We start from the raw sequence: 22,576 nt of genomic DNA on the forward strand, positions 1-22,576 counted from the left end.
GTGAGTCATACCACAGTATGCCATCTGTCTGACTAAGACTAAATCCACCATGACATGTTTGTTTTGGGGAGATATTTTCCCAATCAGCGCTCGTGCTGCTGCTTTTCACCCAACAACAGGATATTCTTCCTTTTTAAGTGGGTGAGGGATAACAAGAAAGATGGGAAGAGAGAGAGAGAGAGAGAGAGTTAGGGTTAGAGTTAAAGATGGGAAGAGAGAGTTAGTGTTAGAGTGAAATATGGGGGAAGAGAGAGAGAAGTAGAGAGAGTGAGTGAGTTAGGGTTCAAGTGAAAGATGGGAAGAGAGAGAGAAGTAGAGAGAGTTGAGTGAGTTAGGGTTCGAGTTAAAGATGGGAAGAGAGAGAGTTAAGCCCAATTTTGTCTGTCAACTTTGTCGACACTTTTGAAACCGTCGCAGACAGAAATGAGGGCTTGAGTCGACACTTTCAAGTGTCGGCGAGAGGTGTCTGCTACCTGGTGACATTTCTAGTGTCACTGACTACGTCACATAGTGTCGCGCAAGTGTGATTGGCTATATAGACGGCACGTGCTTGACTTCCTTGTTTTGGTTTTCGCTGAAATGAAATGAATGAACATGTCCCTGCTATTTCTATCAGCATGTGCTTGATGTATGACTTTGTGAAAATCACAAAGAACACCGTGAGTGAGAAACTTCCCAGAGAGAGAGGAGGTGAGTTGTGTGGTTGTGTGTTGTTATATGCGGCTGCAGCCAAGTAGGCTACGTTACATCTTGCCTCCGACATGCTTTCACTGACAGCGTTCCCTCTCTTGGCTGTCTGCACTAGTTCTCTGTATATAGCGTTCGAGTGTCACGTGACCGTTGAGCCGAGGAGAGAAGCATAAATGCAGCAACATGAGCGACACTTTCTTTTTCGTCTGCGACCATGTGCTGAGCAGACGAAATATGGGAAGAGAGAGAGAGAGAGAGTTAGGGTTAGAGTGAAATACAGTATGGGAAGAGAGAGAGAGTTGAGTGAGTTAGGGTTAGAGTTAAAGATGGGAAGAGAGAGAGAGAGAAGTAGACAGAATGAGTGAGTTAGGTTTAGAGTTAAAGATGGGAAGAGAGAGAGAGAAGTAGACAGAGTGAGTGAGTTAGGGTTAGAGTTAAAGATGGGAAGAGAGAGAGAGAAGTAGACAGAGTGAGTGAGTTAGGGTTAGAGTTAAAGATGGGAAGAGAGAGAGAGAAGTAGAGTGAGTGAGTTAGGGTTAGAGTTAAAGATGAGAAGAGAGAGAGAGAGAAGTAGACAGAATGAGTGAGTTAGGGTTCGAGTTAAAGATGAGAAGAGAGAGAGAGAAGTAGACAGAGTGAGTGAGTTAGGGTTAGAGTTAAAGATGGGAAGAGAGAGAGAGAAGTAGACAGAGTGAGTGAGTTAGGGTTAGAGTTAAAGATGGGAAGAGAGAGAGAGAAGTAGAGTGAGTGAGTTAGGGTTAGAGTTAAAGATGAGAAGAGAGAGAGAGAAGTAGACAGAGTGAGTGAGTTAGGGTTAGAGTTAAAGATGGGAAGAGAGAGAGACAAGTAGACAGAGTGAGTGAGTTAGGGTTAGAGTTAAAGATGAGAAGAGAGAGAGAAGTAGACAGAGTGAGTGAGTTAGGGTTAGAGTTAAAGATAGGAAGAGAGAGAGAAGTAGACAGACTGAGTGAGTTAGAGTTAGAGTTTCAGGTTCCACTTGCCAGCGAGTGCCTCCGTTGACCCAGAGCCAGAACTCTCACAGTTGTGACCTATCTAATTAGTAGAGCAGGAAGGAGGGGGAGCTCCAGTAACACACACAACCCATCTGTGTGAATATGAGAATAAAGGAAATGGTTTGTTAGCTCCACGGCTGCTCCGAGGCTCTCGTTCCTTACGTCATCCTCTGCTTTGCTTTTCTCTCTCTCTCTTTTTCCTCTTCCATGTTGGGGGCCCCCGCTCTCTCTCTCTCTCTCTCTCTCTTTTTCCTCTTCCATGTTGGGGGCCCCCGCTCTCCCTCTCAGCCGGCTGCAGGCTTCCTCTGCCTGCCTCAAAATGACAATCGGCTTCTCATTTACAGCAAGCTAATAGGCCCTTTAATCAGAGTGCTTGTCAAACCAGAGGCAAGGCAAGTCCAGAGCAGTTGATCCAAAGGATCAGATGCCTGGAAGAAAGAGCAGGAGGGGGGGGTGGGGGGGGGAGTGAAGGGAGCTAGGAGTGAGAGAATAGAGAAAATGGGGGCTGCTGAAGTTAGAGCAGTGTTTCTCAAACTTTTTCAGACCAAGGACCACTTAACCAATTAAAAAAAAAAAATCTGGGACCACCTAACTCCCCAAACATCCCCAAACACAATAGGCCTACTACTTCAACTGTAAATAACAACAGCCTAATTACATGACAAATAAATAGCATTAGGGCTGTAATCAAAGTGTTGGCTTCCCACAATTATGAAAAGAAGATAACCGAGATAAAACATTTGTTGTATTGTGTTTATTTTAGTTAGTCAATTTATTTATTTTGATTTATTTTAATTCTCATTTATTTCTGCTTTTCAGTTCAAATACACCATGTATCCATACTGTACATACATGGAATCCGCTTATAGTAGGGGTGTCACGATACACTCAGTTCACGATACGATACGATACACGATATTGGGTTCACGATAACGATATGATATTTTTTTGCGATCGATTTGTAAGTTGAGGGGGCATCCTCCATGCTAATTTGAGTAATTTCACCATTTTCATCCTCCGTGTCTGTAATGTCCCTCGTCTGTTCAAACAAAGCAATGAAAAGGAGAGCGAGCATGCAATCAGATGCAGATCAGTGCCACCATGTTCAGCTTCTTTTTCTCGCGATATGAGATTTCATCTCAACGATACATATTGTCACGTTTTGATATCGCGATATATTGTGGGACGATATATTGTGACATCCCTAGCTTATAGTGATCACGGTTATAGTGATCAACCGCTTATATTGATCAAAAAGCTTGGTCCCAAGTCGTTCCTATACACATGCTGTTTAAATCATTTGCTTATAGTGATCAATACTCCGCTTGGCGCTTACAGTGATCATTTTGGGCCTTGTGCCACCTGAAAACATTGGATTTTTTTAAACCACAGTATATATACAGTATATATATTTTTTTACTTACAAACTTCCAAAAATGAGCCAACGAGATACAGCAGCAATACTTGGTGCATGTCTGTCTGTATATGGAGAGATAACGTCATCTCTGTCTGTGGAGAGATGGTGGCGTCTCTGTCTATGTGAGACTGCTGTGTTTGAAACAGCTGGAGGCCTAACTTACTGTATGGAGTTTTAAAGTCAATTACATTCCTTTACTTTATATGTACTGTATTAATGTAATATACAAATGTCAATTAGATGGTAATCTGCATGAGAAATAAAGAAAAAAATATTTTTTTGTTATAGTGATCATCCACCTATAGTGATCAATTTGTCCCATCCCAAGGTGATCCCTATAAGTCTTATACTGAGTATAAGAGGAGTGCACTGTACTGTATATTCAAACTGGTGCCAGCTACAGTGATGAGCAGTGTCGCAAAATGGTCAGCACAATATGTTGCTGAAGTCCGACAACAAAAACAGCCCATTAAAATAATAATGTTAATAGATAATATTGAAAACAACACATCTGCTACTCACTACTAGGTTTTGGAGTCTCTCGCAGACAGTTTGAGAAACACTTTAAAATAATGGGCTCGTGGACCACAAGGGGCGCCCGCGGACCACAGCTGAATATTTCACATTCAAATATTTCCAGGCATAATGCATACAGTACTGATCAGCTTGTTCACAGACAGTCTTTCTAGTCCATACAGACCGGACTAGAGTTTGTCCTGTTCTGTAATCGATACATAAGAGACAGTTTGCCACTCACTCACACCCCCCTGCATGCAACATGTGTGTTCGATTACGCACCCACACCACCAGTGACACGTAGACAGGCGTACTCTGCATTGGCATGCAAATGAGCGGATTGATTTGTTGAGTGACATTTTAACATCCTTACAGACAGGTCTCCATAAGTCCTTAAAAAGGTTTTTTAGGGCCAGTGAGGGAAGCATTCAGTGTCACCTCGTTAAGACCGAAGTGAAATCCACCCCAATCCAGACCATAAAGCTAACCGCAAGCCACAGTCGAGCACAGAAACTTCACTTGTGCCACAGGCCCGGTGCAACTCCTGCAGTATGGGGCAGACACTTTTACTTTTGAGGAGGGGGAAAATAATCACTATAAAAAGTCTGAGATCAAGCAAAAAGAGAAAAAATAAATCACGCCCACCTGCTAGAAGAGAAAGCATTCCAGGATGAGGCTGGGTAAACTAGACAATGAGTCTAGTCAGCGGCTCTGAATCCTGGTCCTCGGGGCCCAGGGTATTGCTGGTTTTCTATCCTACCAGGTAATTGCATTCACCTGGTGTCCCAGGTGTAAATCAGACCCTGCTTTGATGGCTAGAATGGAAAATGGAGGGGGGGGGGGGCAGCTCTGGGTTCTGTGGACCAGGATTGAGAAACACATTTACTCTGCACACTTCTAATCTGAGATTTATGCACAGATGGACTATTTCTCCTTCCAAAGTGTCAGAGTGACAGACGCACAGACTGTCCGTCTCTCCGAGTGTGAATTTTGAGCCTTTGAGTTCAGTCTAGCTTCCTCCTTTTTGAAACATGTGTAGCCGAAGTAACCTGAGACTCAAAGAAAGACGAGGCATGTTAATGATGATGTATTTTCATTGGAATTCACATCACAACCCTGAGAACTGCCGGGCAAGCAAAATAAGCTTGGGGGCAAATTACTCCAACATTGTTTTTCTCCACAAGAAATGCAAACACAGAAATTGTTGATATCATTGAATACTTGATCGCTTTGATGGGCAAAAAAAAAAGGTTTACCGTCTCGGTACCATATTTGCGCGCAGGGGATGTCTTACAATTATTGTTGCTTTAGGAAAACAAGACGCCGCCCTACACAACAAAGGGACCTCCTGTGCTTCAAAGGTGTACTTTATCAAATCCATAACAATAGAATTGTGGGATTCCACTGACTTCTACCCCCTATCAGCATTTACATAAAGGCATGCTAAATTATTCATTAATTATCAGAGAGTCCCCTGTGGATGGAGATGACACACACACTAGCTGCTAATTGGCCCATCAATAACCTTGCCTGGTTGTCCTGAAGTGGCAGCAGATCCCACCTCAGGAATCTGCTATCTGCCCCAACCTTCTGCTCCACTCTTCACACAATGTGGAGCTACAGTACATAAGGAGACAACAACACAGCCGGTACAATGTTACGAGTTAGAGGTACAATGTTATGAGTTACAGGTACAATGTTATGAGTTACAAGTACAATGTTATGAGTTACAGGTACAATGTTATGAGTTACAGGTACAATGTTATGAGTTACAAGTACAATGTTATGAGTTACAGGTACAATGTTATGAGTTACAGGTACAATGTTATGAGTTACAGGTACAATGTTATGAGTTACAGGTACAATGTTATGAGTTAGAGGTACAATGTTATGAGTTACAGGTACAATGTTATGAGTTACAAGTACAATGTTATGAGTTACAGGTACAATGTTATGAGTTACAAGTACAATGTTATGAGTTAGAGGTACAATGTTATGAGTTACAGGTACAATGTTATGAGTTACAGGTACAATGTTATGAGTTACAAGTACAATGTTATGAGTTAGAGGTACAATGTTATGAGTTACAGGTACAATGTTATGAGTTACAGGTACAATGTTATGAGTTACAGGTACAATGTTATGAGTTAGAGGTACAATGTTATGAGTTAGAGGTACAATGTTATGAGTTAGAGGTACAATGTTATGAGTTAGAGGTACAATGTTATGAGTTAGAGGTACAATGTTATGAGTTACAGGTACAATGTTATGAGTTACAGGTACAATGTTATGAGTTAGAGGTACAATGTTATGAGTTACAGGTACAATGTTATGAGTTACAGGTACAATGTTATGAGTTAGAGGTACAATGTTATGAGTTAGAGGTACAATGTTATGAGTTAGAGGTACAATGTTATAAGTTAGAGGTATAATGTTATGAGTTAGAGGTACAATGTTATGAGTTACAAGTACAATGTTATGAGTTACAGGTACAATGTTATGAGTTACAGGTACAATGTTATGAGTTACAGGTACAATGTTATGAGTTACAAGTACAATGTTATGAGTTACAGGTACAATGTTATGAGTTACAGGTACAATGTTATGAGTTACAGGTACAATGTTATGAGTTAGAGGTACAATGTTATGAGTTAGAGGTACGATGTTATGAGTTACAAGTACAATGTTATGAGTTACAGGTACAATGTTATGAGTTAGAGGTACAATGTTATGAGTTACAAGTACAATGTTATGAGTTACAGGTACAATGTTATGAGGTAGAGGTACAATGTTATGAGTTACAAGTACAATGTTATGAGTTAGAGGTACAATGTTATGAGTTAGAGGTACATGCTTAATTTTGACACTGTACTTGTTTACTGTACTCATCGCAATAGTGGCATTGATATAACATCAGTATACTAGTAGCATCCAACATGGGGTTCGGGGGCCACCAGCAAACCTCTTGTATTTCATTTACAAGATGTTAATACAATTAGAGAATGTAGATTAATAGACTATTTTGATCATAGTTTCACTGTTATGTCACTACATGAAATGCATTGCATATACAGATAGTCATGGAATTCTGGACAAAACCATGTCTAACTATAAAAAATATTCACCGATTTGGGTCTGAGAGACAAGCTCTCATTGAAGGGTGATCTCTGTTGCCCTATGTGGACTAAAGTAGGGTAGCCTGGTAAACCAGCCCGTCACGCAGAACCAAATGAAATGTGAGTTCACGTGACGGGCTGGTTTACCAGGCTAAAATGAGGGGTCCTTGATCTAAAAATGATTGAGAATCACTGCTATAGTACATAATAGTAAATTATTATATTGCACTAATAAACATTAATTTTATACTATCTATGCAGCTATTTATCGATAGGCCAACCTTACTCTCACAATGTTTCTCTGAAGAGTCTGTTTCTCTCCAATCAAAAGGATGAAGCTCTCATTTTACTTTTGGTTTGTCTCTGGGATCCCCCAGTCCGAGCCTGACTTTTGTGTAAGTGAGAATACAAGATTACAATTTCAGCTTTTTCTCTAAAGCGCAGAATGAAAGGGCTTAGAAGAGATGCGATGAAGGCAGTTTACTGTACCCCCCCCACAGGCACAGACACACACTCTCTGAATCACACTGAGGTGGACTTCCTACACTTCAACTCTAGTCAAACGAGCACTGCTGAGCCTTTTGTCTGACAGATGATGATAGACCAAAAAACTAGAACATACACATCTCTACAGTTACAGTACTAGTGCAATACACACACACACACACACACACACACACACACACACACACACACACTCACTCTTATCTCTTCTCTCTCCCTCCACTAATGGTAGATGCTGGTGATTTCCATAACGGCGGGCCTCTGGAGAGGGAGCTGTAATAACATGGACGCTCTTTGTTTCCCCATGCTGACTGACAGGAGATTGTAGTGCACATTAAATGCCCATCAGGCCCAGCATTAGTTTTAGAAACAGGGGTGCAGAGGTCAGAGTTCAATCCTAGCGCATAATGAACTGATCTCTCTCTCTCTCTCATACACACACACACACACACACAGACAGGAGGACCCCACTCCGCTTGCTATTAAAGTGAGTTTGAATAAAGGCTTTGCCTGGCTTATAATGTAGCATTAATAAAAAAGGTTTGCCTTGTCACATAGCCCTTTAAACGTACCGACACGCTGTGAATGTGCCGATGCCAGAGGGACAGATAGACATTGAGTCTAGACTGTCTTAAGGCTCTAGGGGTGTTCTGTTTTATCTTAATGCTAATGTTTTGTTTTAGCATTCCCTCATAGTTCGCCCATTTAACAGAAAAGGTTGTCAGGCGGGGCACACGGAGGGGGACTAGACAGATTTCTCTCCATCTGCTAATTTCACCAAGTCTCCAGGTCTCAGAACAGTGATTGCATTTAAGTGGGACATTGTCCAAAAGAAGACCAATATGTGCAATAACCATTAACCTACACAATGACTATACGCAAAACCCTTTGTACCTGGCTACTATTTTAATGGCATGTTTGCCTGTTTCCTCACGCTGAACCTCAACATCTTTCATTACTTTATTTCCTCGGGAAGGGGGGGGGGGGGGCGTTATCGAGGAAACAATTCCCATTCCTATACTGTTCATAATATTACTGTTTGCAGAAACTTTTGCCGTTTTCCATCAAAGCGCCAGCCAGTGGCAAACTGTCAGGGAGGATATCATCATAACCTCAGCCCGACACCGTCTCCTACCTTTGTCCCTGTGCCTTCCTCCTGATTGAAAGTTGTAATTAACAGAGTGGAGGAGGATGAGATGCAGAATGAGCTGTCACAAAGTCACATTTAAGTGAGGGATGCGCCGCTCTCAGCAGTAAAAATTTAAATGATATAAATTGCCATTTAAGTGTAGCGCGGGCTAATGTTTTGTCACAAATTAATGTGACACAAGGCAGCAATGACAATCAAGGGCTCCCTCATTCTAATTTGGACGTGTTTAGAGGGCTTTTGTGAGCCGACAGCTTTACACAAATTAACACAATTGCCCGTTTTTATGAGGAAACCATAAATGTTTTTTTTTCCCTCCTTTGCCAGCTAATGAGGAGAGAAAACGGCTTGTATCTCAGTGTTATGGCAATGCTGAGACATCTCCAGAACAGCAACACGGTGCGCTCATCTACCCGCAAGCAGTCGAGACGAGAACAGAGACAGAAGCTCAAATGGCTCCCTAATGATCTACAAGAGATCTCTAATGTTTTGATGTTTCCATATGATCGGATGTGGATTTAATGTGCGTTCTGTTCATTATAGAAATCATTGGCAGATTCTGTCGCAGGAATAATTAGCGGGGCATTCTGTTTTCTCTGAGGAATTCAGAGAAAGGATTAGCCATAACTGCCGTTTCGTAACGGGCTGCAGAAAATGTTTTGGTGCGATCGTGATTAGCGTACGGTGCATAAACGGAGATGCATCTGTTGTAGAACTTATTGATATTTACAGTGCAATACTGCATGTGTCCTCTCCTCCCTCCACAGGCTCTAGAGAGTGAGTTTGTGTCCTGCCAGCTCCACCAGTGGATCGATCTCATCTTTGGCTACAAGCAGCAGGGCCCTGAAGCCACCAGAGCGCTCAACGTCTTCTACTACCTGACCTATGAAGGCACGGTCAACCTCAGCTCCATCAGCGACCCCATGCTCAGAGAGGTGAGGCTGATACATACAACAGACACCAACGCTCACACCTTCGTAATGCATTCATCTACCATACTGCTGATTCAACTTCCTTGTTTGCTCATGCTGGGTAAGGGAAAACTCCCATATTACAGTAAGTACACTTGAGTTGACATTCTCAAATGCTTAATCTGGCTACATTACAAAGGCGTCTGTCCATTCATTTTCATGATTATTGATGCCATTAGCCGAGTTAAATGGGATGGTTGTGGTGTGGCATGTTAGCCACGCTAACAATCTGCTGGCAGGAATTGCTGAGCAAAGCTTTCCCCCCCGTGTGATGGCTCTGAAAGCACTGCACCAAGTGTTCCACTTTAACGCCTTAAAGCCTCCTCCTCCACTTTCATTCATTATTCATCCTCTCACTTTGAACTACTACACACACGAGCTACACTAGCCTGCCCTAGAGCAACAACACAACACACAGTGAACTACTACACACACGAGCTACACTAGCCTGCCCTAGAGCAACAACACAACACACAGTGAACTACTACACACACGAGCTACACTAGCCTGCCCTAGAGCAACAACACACCACTACACACACAAGCTACACTATCCTGCCCTAGAGCAACAACACACCACACAGTTAACTACTACACACACGAGCTACACTAGCCTGCCCTAGAGCAACAACACACCACTACACACACAAGCTACACTATCCTGCCCTAGAGCAACAACACACCACACAGTGAACTACTACACACACGAGCTACACTAGCCTGCCCTAGAGCAACAACACAACACACAGTGAACTACTACACACACAAGCTACACTAGCCTGCCCTAGAGCAACAACACACCACACAGTGAACTACTACACACACGAGCTACACTAGCCTGCCCTAGAGCAACAACACAACACACAGTGAACTACTACACACACAAGCTACACTAGCCTGCCCTAGAGCAACAACACACCACTACACACACAAGCTACACTATCCTGCCCTAGAGCAACAACACACCACACAGTGAACTACTACACACACGAGCTACACTAGCCTGCCCTAGAGCAACAACACAGCACACAGTGAACTACTACACACACGAGCTACACTAGCCTGCCCTAGAGCAACAACACACCACACAGTGAACTACTACACACACAAGCTACACTAGCCTGCCCTAGAGCAACAACACAACACACAGTGAACTACTACACACACACAAGCTACACTAGCCTGCCCTAGAGCAACAACACAACACACAGTGAACTACTACACACACGAGCTACACTATCCTGCCCTAGAGCAACAACACACTACACACACACGCTACACTATCCTGCCCTAGAGCAACAACACACTACACACACACGCTACACTATCCTGCCCTAGAGCAACAACACAACACACAGTGAACTACTACACACACGAGCTACACTAGCCTGCCCTAGAGCAACAACACACCACACAGTGAACTACTACACACACGAGCTACACTAGCCTGCCCTAGAGCAACAACACACCACACAGTGAACTACTACACACACGAGCTACACTAGCCTGCCCTAGAGTAACAACACACAGTGAACTACTACACACACGAGCTACACTAGCCTGCCCTAGAGCAACAACACAACACACAGTGAACTACTACACACACAAGCTTCACTAGCCTGCCCTAGAGCAACAACACACCACTACACACACAAGCTACACTATCCTGCCCTAGAGCAACAACACACCACACAGTGAACTACTACACACACAAGCTACACTAGCCTGCCCTAGAGCAACAACACAGCACACAGTGAACTACTACACACACGAGCTACACTATCCTGCCCTAGAGCAACAACACAACACACAGTGAACTACTACACACAAGCTACACTAGCCTGCCCTAGAGCAACAACACAGCACACAGTGAACTACTACACACACGAGCTACACTAGCCTGCCCTAGAGCAACAACACAGCACACAGTGAACTACTACACACACGAGCTTCACTAGCCTGCCCTAGAGCAACAACACAACACACAGTGAACTACTACACACACAAGCTACACTAGCCTGCCCTAGAGCAACAACACAACACACAGTGAACTACTACACACACGAGCTACACTAGCCTGCCCTAGAGCAACAACACAGCACACAGTGAACTACTACACACACGAGCTACACTATCCTGCCCTAGAGCAACAACATACTACACACACACGCTACACTATCCTGCCCTAGAGCAACAACACAACACACAGTGAACTACTACACACACGAGCTACACTAGCCTACCCTAGAGCAACAACACACCACACAGTGAACTACTACACACACGAGCTACACTAGCCTGCCCTAGAGCAACAACACACCACACAGTGAACTACTACACACACGAGCTACACTAGCCTGCCCTAGAGCAACAACACAACACACAGTGAACTACTACACACACAAGCTACACTAGCCTGCCCTAGAGCAACACCACACCACACAGTGAACTACTACACACACAAGCTACACTAGCCTGCCCTAGAGCAACAACACACCACACAGTGAACTACTACACACACGAGCTACACTAGCCTGCCCTAGAGCAACAACACACCACACAGTGAACTACTACACACACGAGCTACACTAGCCTGCCCTAGAGCAACAACACACCACACAGTGCTGACATGAAAAACATTGCTAGCTTGCCAACAGCCAAACTCCGTCTTGACAACTTCACCAGTTTGTTGTAAAAGGCAGCTACCCAGCAGAAGGCCTGTTGACCCCAGTCTGAAGATGATGGACTTCTGCTGCCAGCAGACTTCTTGACGTCTGACCGAACGACCACAGGAGACACTAGTGCAGCAGTCAGGAGGACACACACCCTTAATCCGACTTTCCACCCGCAGACACGGCCAATTGCGCCCATATGGACGCCCCGACGAAGCTGGAGGAAACATGGGGGCTCGAACCTGCGACCCTCGTGTCGGTAGGCAGGGAATCTCCCGTGGCACTACCCGGACGCTTTATTTTTATTCTTTTCAAAACACCATCGCAGCACTTTGTACAGGGTTTTATATGCCCTCTTGGTCTTGAGATCTAAATGGAGATGAGTTGAGAGTATATCAAGGGGCTGAGCAGCCCTTCTATCTGCTGCCCTTCATGCTCAGTGACTGGAGCATCACGGGCACCCAGGGTAGCTCCAAGATTTATCACCTCATTCACCCTAATTCCCATCCAGATGTGCTTTGGCCTTTAGCTGCACACGCACACAGGCACGCACACGTACACACGCACACACGCACACACGCACGCATGCACGCACGCGCGCGCACACACACACACACACACACACACACACACACACACATGCAGATTCATTACCAAGGTGCACCGGTCATTTCCACACCCAGCCAGGCCCATTACCCAGTCTTCTGGTTAATACACACGCACCGCAAAATTGGATCACTGACACTCCACTATTTCTGCCGAGCTGCTTCAATGACCATGGGATCGATAAATCCACACACAGCATGCAGGCGGCCATCAGAGCCAGGTGCATGTGATTTGAGGTGTATGGAAATAGCCACCCCCCCCCCGCCTCCCCGCTTATGATATCCATGCATAAGCAGCATCCATGAAAGAGGGCAGGTTTTGGATATGGACCAGATATAGGACGTGAATGAGGAGAGGTAGGACTTCATATGGTGTTATAATGCTACTTGTAGCATTTTCACATTGATAAATCATTACCCCAAGATTTTTTGAGACATTACTAAAACTACCATAAATAAACCAGAACACCTCTACTGGCCTCTATGTATTTTGGATAGTTCACGTGCCACCGGGTCGGATTTAACTGGAAATATACTTTATTGCTTTAACAGCACTAATCAGAAAGAAGAACGCTGTGAGCAATTAACAACATCCTCTTTGTGGCACACAACAGAGTTCATGGGAAATGTGGTTTGAATTTTGAGATGCACCAGCACTAACAATACCATCGGTAGCAGATAGAGGCTACCAATTGTCTTGATTATGGTCTTTTGTTTATAGTAATTATCAAAAAAAAACTAACCCCCCAAAAAAATGTAGGAATGAAAAGTAAATAGTTTTAGTGCACTTAACAGCAGCATTTACTATAATAATACTAATTCTTGCATTGAAAAAATGCATGATTAAAAAAAGTCATACACTGTATTAGAGAGACCCCCAGAGGTGTTCTTGTCCATGGGGGTCCAGACAATTTAATCCAATTCAAATAGGCTTCATTGGCATGGCCATAGTGAATCACAGTATTGCCAAAGCACATAGTAGTACAGACATGGTAGTACAGACTCTCTCTATGAAGGCCAAACCCCCACAAGCACTTGAACCCTGGAAATTATACCAAGGTTTCACAATTCATTTGACAATGATATGTTGATGTTTAAGAATGCTACACTTTAACAATGGCAGTCGCATGCTATATAAACCTAATACTGTATTGTGTATTTGTATTTGCTTACTAAAATCCTTTCAGTTTCACTATCATGTGCAATAACACGAATAAACAAGCATAGTCTGCTCCCCCTAGAGACGAAGACAGAGCCAATAAGAAAAGAGTTTGTTGTTTTCTGCTCCTACTTCCCTTCTGAAGTTGTGAGCCCAGTTGGCTGGGTTTCACCTTCCAAAACACTAGTCTGAGCGCTTTAATTAGTTAAATAAACCAAGGCAGTGTTAGCCCCTGTGTGCTAAAGCCAAGGCTCTCCTTCCACTGTTTGTGCGGAAGGAAGCATGCCCTGTCTGTGGAGAAGGTGGAAACAGAGTTCCCGGGTCTGGGCCGTGTCAGGGCCCGGGGGCGGCTGGGCTTTGGGCCCTGGGTCTGATAGTGTCCCCAGAGTGTATCATTACTGAGTGACAACTGGTTCTGCCAGAGCTGTGGTCTGGGCCCCGCTAGGCTGCGTTAGCACAGGCCCTGGGGCTGTTCATTGTCAGGGGGATGGGGCGCAGGCGTGCGTGCGTGTTTTTGGGTAAGGAAAGTTAGTGGACTGGTGTAGCAGGGCAGCTGGTGGGTTATTCGTGCCCCACTACTTGGCAGCTGTCCCACCACTCAGAATCCCCCCCCCCCCCCCCCACACACACACACACACACACACACACACACACACTCTCTCTCTCTCTCTCTCTCTCTCCAGAGGTTTGCATGGAGCATACCTTGATATTTATTCATCAGCGCTTTGGTATACAGTATTAGTTATGTTTTGCTGCAGCTTCTACACATAACGCTGTGTTTTCATGTGTGCCTTGCTGTATTGGGACTGAGAGCATTTGGAATATCTCAGCACAGATTAGGGAATACTGGGGAGACCACTGCTGTGTTTTTCAAAACCATGATTACTTCCTGTCCTGCTTCTGCCGCAAGTCAAAACCTACCCCCACCCCCCCCCCCCACCCCTTCTCCAGGAGAACTGTGTGTGTGTGTCTGTGTGTGTGTGTGTGTGTGTGTGTGTGTGTGTGTGTGTGTGTGTGTGTGTGTGTGTGTGTGTGTGTGTGTGTGTGTGTGTGCGTGCGTGCGTGCGTGTGTGTGTGTGCGCGTGTGCGTGCGTGTGTGTGTGTGTGCCCTTCTGCATGGCATGCCATGCACACATCTGTGTTGCCTCTCGCTATATAAAGAGAAACACACCCTGGTCGTCGTACAGGGCTTCCCCTCTTTCACATGTGATTATGGAAAATCCCACAGCCTCTCAGACCCCGCGACAGAACACAGAGCCCTGTCTGAATTGTCGAGTGTTTGCGTAATTCGGCAGAAGACGGCGAAATATACAGTGCCCACCGCCAATGAACCTGCTTTGACATAGCCACAGTCAGCGACTTCCCAAATAACAAGGGCCAACTCGTTGGCTTACACCCCTCACCACTGTATGAAATGTTTTTTCCCCCCCAAATATCTTAAGAAGTACATTCATGAGCGGTCCAGAATGTCCTGCTCATGAGCAGTATAAGGCCATCCTAGTGTTATTGTCTCTCTATTCCGAGAGTGATTTGCATGAAAACAGCGTGTTCTACATAGCAATCCATCTTGTCGAGCAGGCTGAGTAAATCAAAGGGCTGCCCGGGACATCTGAGCCGAGGGCGTCTCGGCCATTTAAATGTATAGAATATAGAGAACCTTCATCAGACACGGGCCAGCGCCCCCAAAAGAGATTGGCCTTGTGAATGCCCCCTCATATAATCACCTGAGCATTGCACTGGCATATAGGGGCTAGGAGGACATGCTGACCTAGACTCAGGCTCTTTCCAACGTTCCACAGCCTAATAAATGTCAGAGCTCAGCTTAATGAAGATAGGTTGAGTGGCTTTGAGGAGTCTCTTCCACACATTAGCCTAAGCAAATGCTCTGCTCCATAGGCAGAGAAGGGGGGGGGGGGTCGGGGGGGGGGGGCACACTTTGACCTTGAATGTTGTACAGACATCCTCTCACTAACACACCAACGGCCGAACGTCATGTCAAATGTTCTGTGTAAACCATGCTCAGTGTCAGGTCATGTACGGATCAGGCTGGGCGATACGGTTGAAATCAAGATCACTGCGATAATCATCAGGATTTTCTCTCTGTCATCAATATGCTGGTATGTGGCTCAATTAATGTTCATCTCATTGAACCGAATGGTTCAGAAATATTCAAATCATTATTCCCTACCACACTTTGCTTTATAAGAGTTTTTAAGTAACATTTGCTCGTCATCATCAATTTAGACCGCAGAAATGTGTGTCACGATGACATTAAAATGTCTTCATCACGATATGATTCTACCGAAAGACGCTTTTGAACAATCAAACGACAATTGAAACGCCCAATAGCTGCGCTTCTTGTGTTTTTCTAACACAACACGTTATGGAACTTGCAGTGAATTAGTTCAACTTTCAATTTCAACTACTGCATTGCATTGTGCATTGTCTTCATGACGGCATGACACATGATGGACCTGTCGTTTCCTTTTCTGTTTGACCTAGCCTCTCAGAGGAACCACTACCCTCCGATCCTACAGTATCATGTGTTTTTCATAGATGGTTCTAATAAGGTCGGAGGTGGATTTACACCAGATATATATATATGATATGGATATGGATAGAAAGATGGATCAATGTAATGAAGGGCAAAGCTGGAGAAAAGCACCAAAAGAGAAGAAGGGAAGTAGGTAGAGATAAACTAGAGTGGGCACATGGAAAAGGGAGAGTATGGAGAGAGAGAGAGAGACAAGGACATCTTGGTGTTGTGCTCACACAGAGAATACTGTATGCATCTATGATCATTGTTGGTGCACTATATTCTTGGTAATAAGTAAGTTGGTGAGACTTTTTAATAGACATGTAAGTTGGGATCTGTCTGTCTCTCTGCCTCGGTCTCTCTGGTTAGTTTCAGACAATGGGGATAAGATGACTAACTTCACAAACCTTTTTCTCATGGAAATACCATATGCAGGCCTCAACCATGAGCTCATTCTCAGAGGCCTAGCCAAGTCAAGCCTCAAACAGCTCAGCCTACACACAGTCTGTCTGTCACTCCCACACAGCCAGTCACAGTGCAGACAAACATACTCTACAGTCTGTCTGTCACTCCCACACAGCCAGTCACAGTGCAGACAAACATACTCTACAGTCTCTCTGTCACTCCCACACAGCCAGTCACAGTGCAGACATACATACTCTACAGTCTGTCTGTCACTCCCACACAGCCAGTCACAGTGCAGACAAACATACTCTACAGTCTGTCTGTCTGTCACTCCCACACAGCCAGTCACAGTGCAGACAAACATACTCTACAGTCTGTCACTCCCACACAGCCAGTCACAGTGCTGACAAACATACTCCACAGTCTGTCTGTCACTCCCACACAGCCAGTCACAGTGCAGACATACATACTCTACAGTCTGTCTGGCACTCCCACACAGCCAGTCACAGTGCAGACAAACATACTCTACAGTCTGTCTGTCTGTCACTCCCACACAGCCAGTCACAGTGCAGACATACATACTCTACAGTCTGTCTGTCTGTCACTCCCACACAGCCAGTCACAGTGCAGACAAACATACTCTACAGTCTGTCTGTCACTCCCACACAGCCAGTCACAGTGCAGACAAACATACTCCACAGTCTGTCTGTCACTCCCACACAGCCAGTCACAGTGCAGACAAACATACTCTACAGTCTGTCTGTCACTCCCACACAGCCAGTCACAGTGCTGACAAACATACTCTACAGTCTGTCTGTCACTCCCACACAGCCAGTCACAGTGCAGACAAACATACTCTACAGTCTGTCTGTCACTCCCACACAGCCAGTCACAGTGCAGACAAACATACTCTACAGTCTCTCTGTCACTCCCACACAGCCAGTCACAGTGCAGACAAACATACTCTACAGTCTCTCTGTCACTCCCACACAGCCAGTCACAGTGCAGACAAACATACTCCACAGTCTGTCTGTCACTCCCACACAGCCAGTCACAGTGCAGACAAACATACTCTACAGTCTGTCTGTCACTCCCACACAGCCAGTCACAGTGCTGACAAACATACTCTACAGTCTGTCTGTCTGTCACTCCCACACAGCCAGTCACAGTGCAGACAAACATACTCTACAGTCTGTCTGTCTGTCCCACACAGCCAGTCACAGTGCTGACAAACATACTCTACAGTCTGTCACTCCCACACAGCCAGTCACAGTGCAGACAAACATACTCTACAGTCTGTCTGTCACTCCCACACAGCCAGTCACAGTGCTGACAAACATACTCTACAGTCTGTCTGTCACTCCCACACAGCCAGTCACAGTGCAGACAAACATACTCTACAGTCTCTCTGTCACTCCCACACAGCCAGTCACAGTGCAGACAAACATACTCTACAGTCTGTCTGTCACTCCCACACAGCCAGTCACAGTGCAGACAAACATACTCTACAGTCTGTCTGTCTGTCACTCCCACACAGCCAGTCACAGTGCAGACAAACATACTCTACAGTCTGTCTGTCTGTCTGTCACTCCCACACAGCCAGTCACAGTGCTGACAAACATACTCTACAGTCTGTCTGTCACTCCCACACAGCCAGTCACAGTGCAGACAAACATACTCTACAGTCTGTCTGTCACTCCCACACAGCCAGTCACAGTGCAAAAGATACTTGGCTGTTACCGTTTTTCACCAACTTGTCTTTAGATTCTGTTATCCAATTCACTTATGTCTTTGCTTATCATCGTTTCTTCTTCTTCTTCTTCTTCTTCTGTTTCATTTTTGTATTTCTATCTTTCTGTACGCCTTTTTTTAATTATCTCACATGCACAAACTTTCTATTTTCTAATCACTGAATGTTTGTACCGTTTCTCTTTCAAAATCATTTCACCGTTATGATTCATCACTGCACAAGTAATTGAACTAGACCCTGCCTTTTATCCTCTTCCTTAGATTTAGCTGAGTGGGTGAATGAATTGAGATCGGGCAATTCTACGTTGATGTCAATAATGCAAAAGAAAATATTGTTATGTCTTTCTGATTAATTATAACGGTTATAGTGGATGATAATATTGTGATAAGTTTGGCTAGCCATCCAAAGTGTGTTGACTTGATCATAGTCTTGTACATATAATGTATTTACAGTGTATTATAGGTATATATGTATGTGTACATGTGTGTGTTCCATCCCGTGCTAGTTGGCCTGACACTGAGCTGCGTGATGATGTCCAGAGGCTCCTAGGCCGGCGTCTGCTCTGACATTTATGATCCTATACCTCTTCATTAACACCACCTAACCAGCCTGCCTGGCCCTCCTCTGACTCTGTGTGTGTGTGTGCTGCTGCAGGATAGATTGGTGTGTGTGTGTGTGTGTGTGTGTGTGTGTGTGTGTGTGTGTGTGTGTGTGTGTGTGTGTGTGAGAGAGAGAGAAAATGTGTCCCTGCACATGAGTACCTCCCACTGTTTTGTGTTCATCCCTCTTTTCTTTTCTTTCAAGAACAGTAATCTTAAATTGGCATTTACCAGGTGACGTGAACTCAGGAGTGTTACATGTTAGTGTTTTGATTATTTCCAGCCTACATGGTAATATACACTTTTTGATGCTGAGGTACCAGGACAGAAGGAGGATATTTTCCTTATGAATCAATAATGTTAATTGCTTTTTCTCCTCTCCCTCTATCTCTCCCTCCCTCCCTCTCTCTCTCTCTCTCTCTCTCTCTCTCTCTCTCTCTCTCCCTCCCTCTCTCTCTCTCTCTCTCTCTCTCTCTCTCTCTCTTCAGGCTGTGGAGGCGCAGATTAGGAGTTTTGGGCAGACCCCCTGCCAACTGCTCATCGAGCCACACCCACCCCGCAGCTCAGCCATGCAAGTGGTGAGTGGTGGATGCACGTACATACATGTACGTGCACACACACACACACACACACACACACACACACACACACACACACACACACACACACACACACACACACACACACACTACTGTACCTGTCCTGTAACCCTCCCTCTTCTAAAGACTCTGGGGGGACAGTAGCCAGGGGAGCTATCTGTCTCTTTAATGCTCTCTCAGACTCCGCTGTTGGCACTCTGTTTTTCCTCACATCAGCCTTCTTCCTTCATTTTTGATTTAAAATGTGATTTACCTCCGATCCTCCATCCCCAACTGTGGGAAAATCACTCTCCTCTCTTGTTATTAGAACGGTGTGTGTGTGTGTGTGTGTGTGTGTGTGTGTGTGTGTGTGTGTGTGTGTGTGTGTGTGTGTGTGTGTGTGTGTGTGTGTGGGTGTGTGTGTGTGTATGCTTGTGTGTGTGAAAAAGTGAGATCACAAGTGTTTTTTGAGCATGTGTGTTTAGTATGTGGGGGGGGGCGGTTGTGGGGGAATGGCACATGGATTCAAAACATGGGTCTGAGCCAAATCCTCCACCTGAGCTTGGAGCTGGAGGAGATGAGGGAGGGTGGAGGGAGAGGAGGGAGGGTGGAGGGGGGAGGGGGGAGGGAGGGTGGAGGTCCTCAAGTGACGGCTTTTAAGGGCCAAAGGAGCGCAGCAGCGTGCATGCTTGTGATGGACCAAGGCCCCACGAGTCCCTATTAGTGTGGTGTCCCTGTGGCGCTGACAGCTGGCTGTACAGTCACCACCTCCCAGCACACACACACGCGCGCACACACACACACACACACACACACACACACACACACACACACACACACACACACACACTCAGACTCTTGGGTCCTGCTATATTTGAATCCAGCACACTTAAGAGCAACTTTGTATTAAATGTTTTTATTTCTACTCTGCCACATACGGTATTCAAACAACACCATTATTCACACAAATTGCAAGTAGTAGGCTACCCCCCCTCCCACAAGCCCTGTGGGACCCCTGCATACTGTAGAGGGTGTGGGACCCCTGCATACTGTAGAGGGTGTGTGGGACCCCTGCATACTGTAGAGGATGTGGGACCCCTGCATACTGTAGAGGGTGTGTGGGACCCCTGCATACTGTAGAGGGTGTGGGACCCCTGCATATTGTAGAGGGTGTGGGACCCCTGCATACTGTAGAGGGTGTGTGGGACCCCTGCATACTGTAGAGGATGTGGGACCCCTGCATACTGTAGAGGGTGTGGGACCCCTGCATACTGTAGAGGTTGTGGGACCCCTGCATATTGTAGAGGGTGTGGGACCCCTGCATACTGTAGAGGGTGTGGGACCCCTGCATACTGTAGAGGGTGTGGGACCCCTGCATACTGTAGAGGGTGTGGGACCCCTGCATATTGTAGAGGGTGTGGGACCCCTGCATATTGTAGAGGGTGTGGGACCCCTGCATATTGTAGAGGGTGTGGGACCCCTGCATATTGTAGAGGGTGTGGGACCCCTGCATACTGTAGAGGGTGTGGGACCCCTGCATACTGTAGAGGGTGTGGGACCCCTGCATACTGTAGAGGGTGTGGGACCCCTGCATATTGTAGAGGGTGTGGGACCCCTGCATATTGTAGAGGGTGTGGGACCCCTGCATACTGTAGAGACTGTGGGACCCCTGTATACTGTAGAGGCTGTGGGACCCCTGCATACTGTAGAGGGTGTGTGGGACCCCTGCATACTGTAGAGGGTGTGTGACCCCTGCATATTGTAGAGGGTGTGGGACCCCTGCATATTGTAGAGGGTGTGGGACCCCTGCATACTGTAGAGACTGTGGGACCCCTGTATACTGTAGAGGGTGTGGGACCCCTGCATACTGTAGAGGGTGTGGGACCCCTGCATACTGTAGAGGCTGTGGGACCCCTGTATACTGTAGAGGGTGTGGGACCCCTGCATACTGTAGAGGGTGTGTGGGACCCCTGCATACTGTAGAGGGTGTGGGACCCCTGCATACTGTAGAGGGTGTGTGGGACCCCTGCATACTGTAGAGGCTGTGGGACCCCTGTATACTGTAGAGGGTGTGGGACCCCTGCATACTGTAGAGGGTGTGTGGGACCCCTGCATACTGTAGAGGGTGTGTGGGACCCCTGCATACTGTAGAGGGTGTGTGGGACCCCTGCATACTGTAGAGGGTGTGTGGGACCCCTGCATACTGTAGAGGGTGTGTGGGACCCCTGCATATTGTAGAGGCTGTGGGACCCCTGCATACTGTAGAGGCTGTGGGACCCCTGCATACTGTAGAGGGTGTGGGACCCCTGCATAGTGTAGAGGCTGTGGGACCCCTGCAATATGCATACTGTAGAGGCTGTGGGACCCCTGCATAGTGTAGAGGCTGTGGGACCCCTGCAATATGCATACTGTAGAGGCTGTGGGACCCCTGCATACTGTAGAGGCTGTGGGACCCCTGCATACTGTAGAGGGTGTGTGGGACCCCTGCATAGTGTAGAGGCTGTGGGACCCCTGCATACTGTACATCCCTTCAAAGACCCCGGCCCTATTCTCCTGTTAAACCTTTATCCGCTCTCCTCTCTCCATCCTCCCTCATGCTGGTGTGCTGTCAGAGCGTTGGCATGGTGGTAATGATATTGTCAATGTGTCGGGTTAGCTGTCAGACACACAGGATACGTTCAGGTCTGTTCCCGATGTTAAACACTGATATTACTCTGCTCACTACATGCGAGGAAGAAAGTGCCTCTCTGATAAAGGTGCTTAGTGCTTAGGGCCTCCCGTCTGCTTGATATGTCTGTGCAAATCACCTAAAGCTTTCTTTTTTTGTCCCAAATTATTTTGCGTTTTTTTTCCTCTGTGTCACGGCACCAACGCTCCCACGTACTGTATCAATATTTAT

General features: G+C 45.8%; 1 protein-coding gene across 1 annotated transcript in view; it reads left to right on the forward strand.

The window, feature by feature from the left end:
* Window positions 1-22,576, forward strand: part of lrba (LPS-responsive vesicle trafficking, beach and anchor containing) — a 283,347-nt gene that overhangs the window by 232,959 nt on the left and 27,812 nt on the right. The window contains 2 exon segments of the mRNA XM_083655531.1: window positions 9,171-9,338; window positions 19,588-19,677. Coding sequence (XP_083511657.1) covers window positions 9,171-9,338; window positions 19,588-19,677 — 258 coding nt within the window.

Source organism: Poromitra crassiceps, assembly GCF_964638095.1.
Source record: "Poromitra crassiceps genome assembly, chromosome: 19".
Classification (NCBI taxonomy): domain Eukaryota; kingdom Metazoa; phylum Chordata; class Actinopteri; order Beryciformes; family Melamphaidae; genus Poromitra; species Poromitra crassiceps.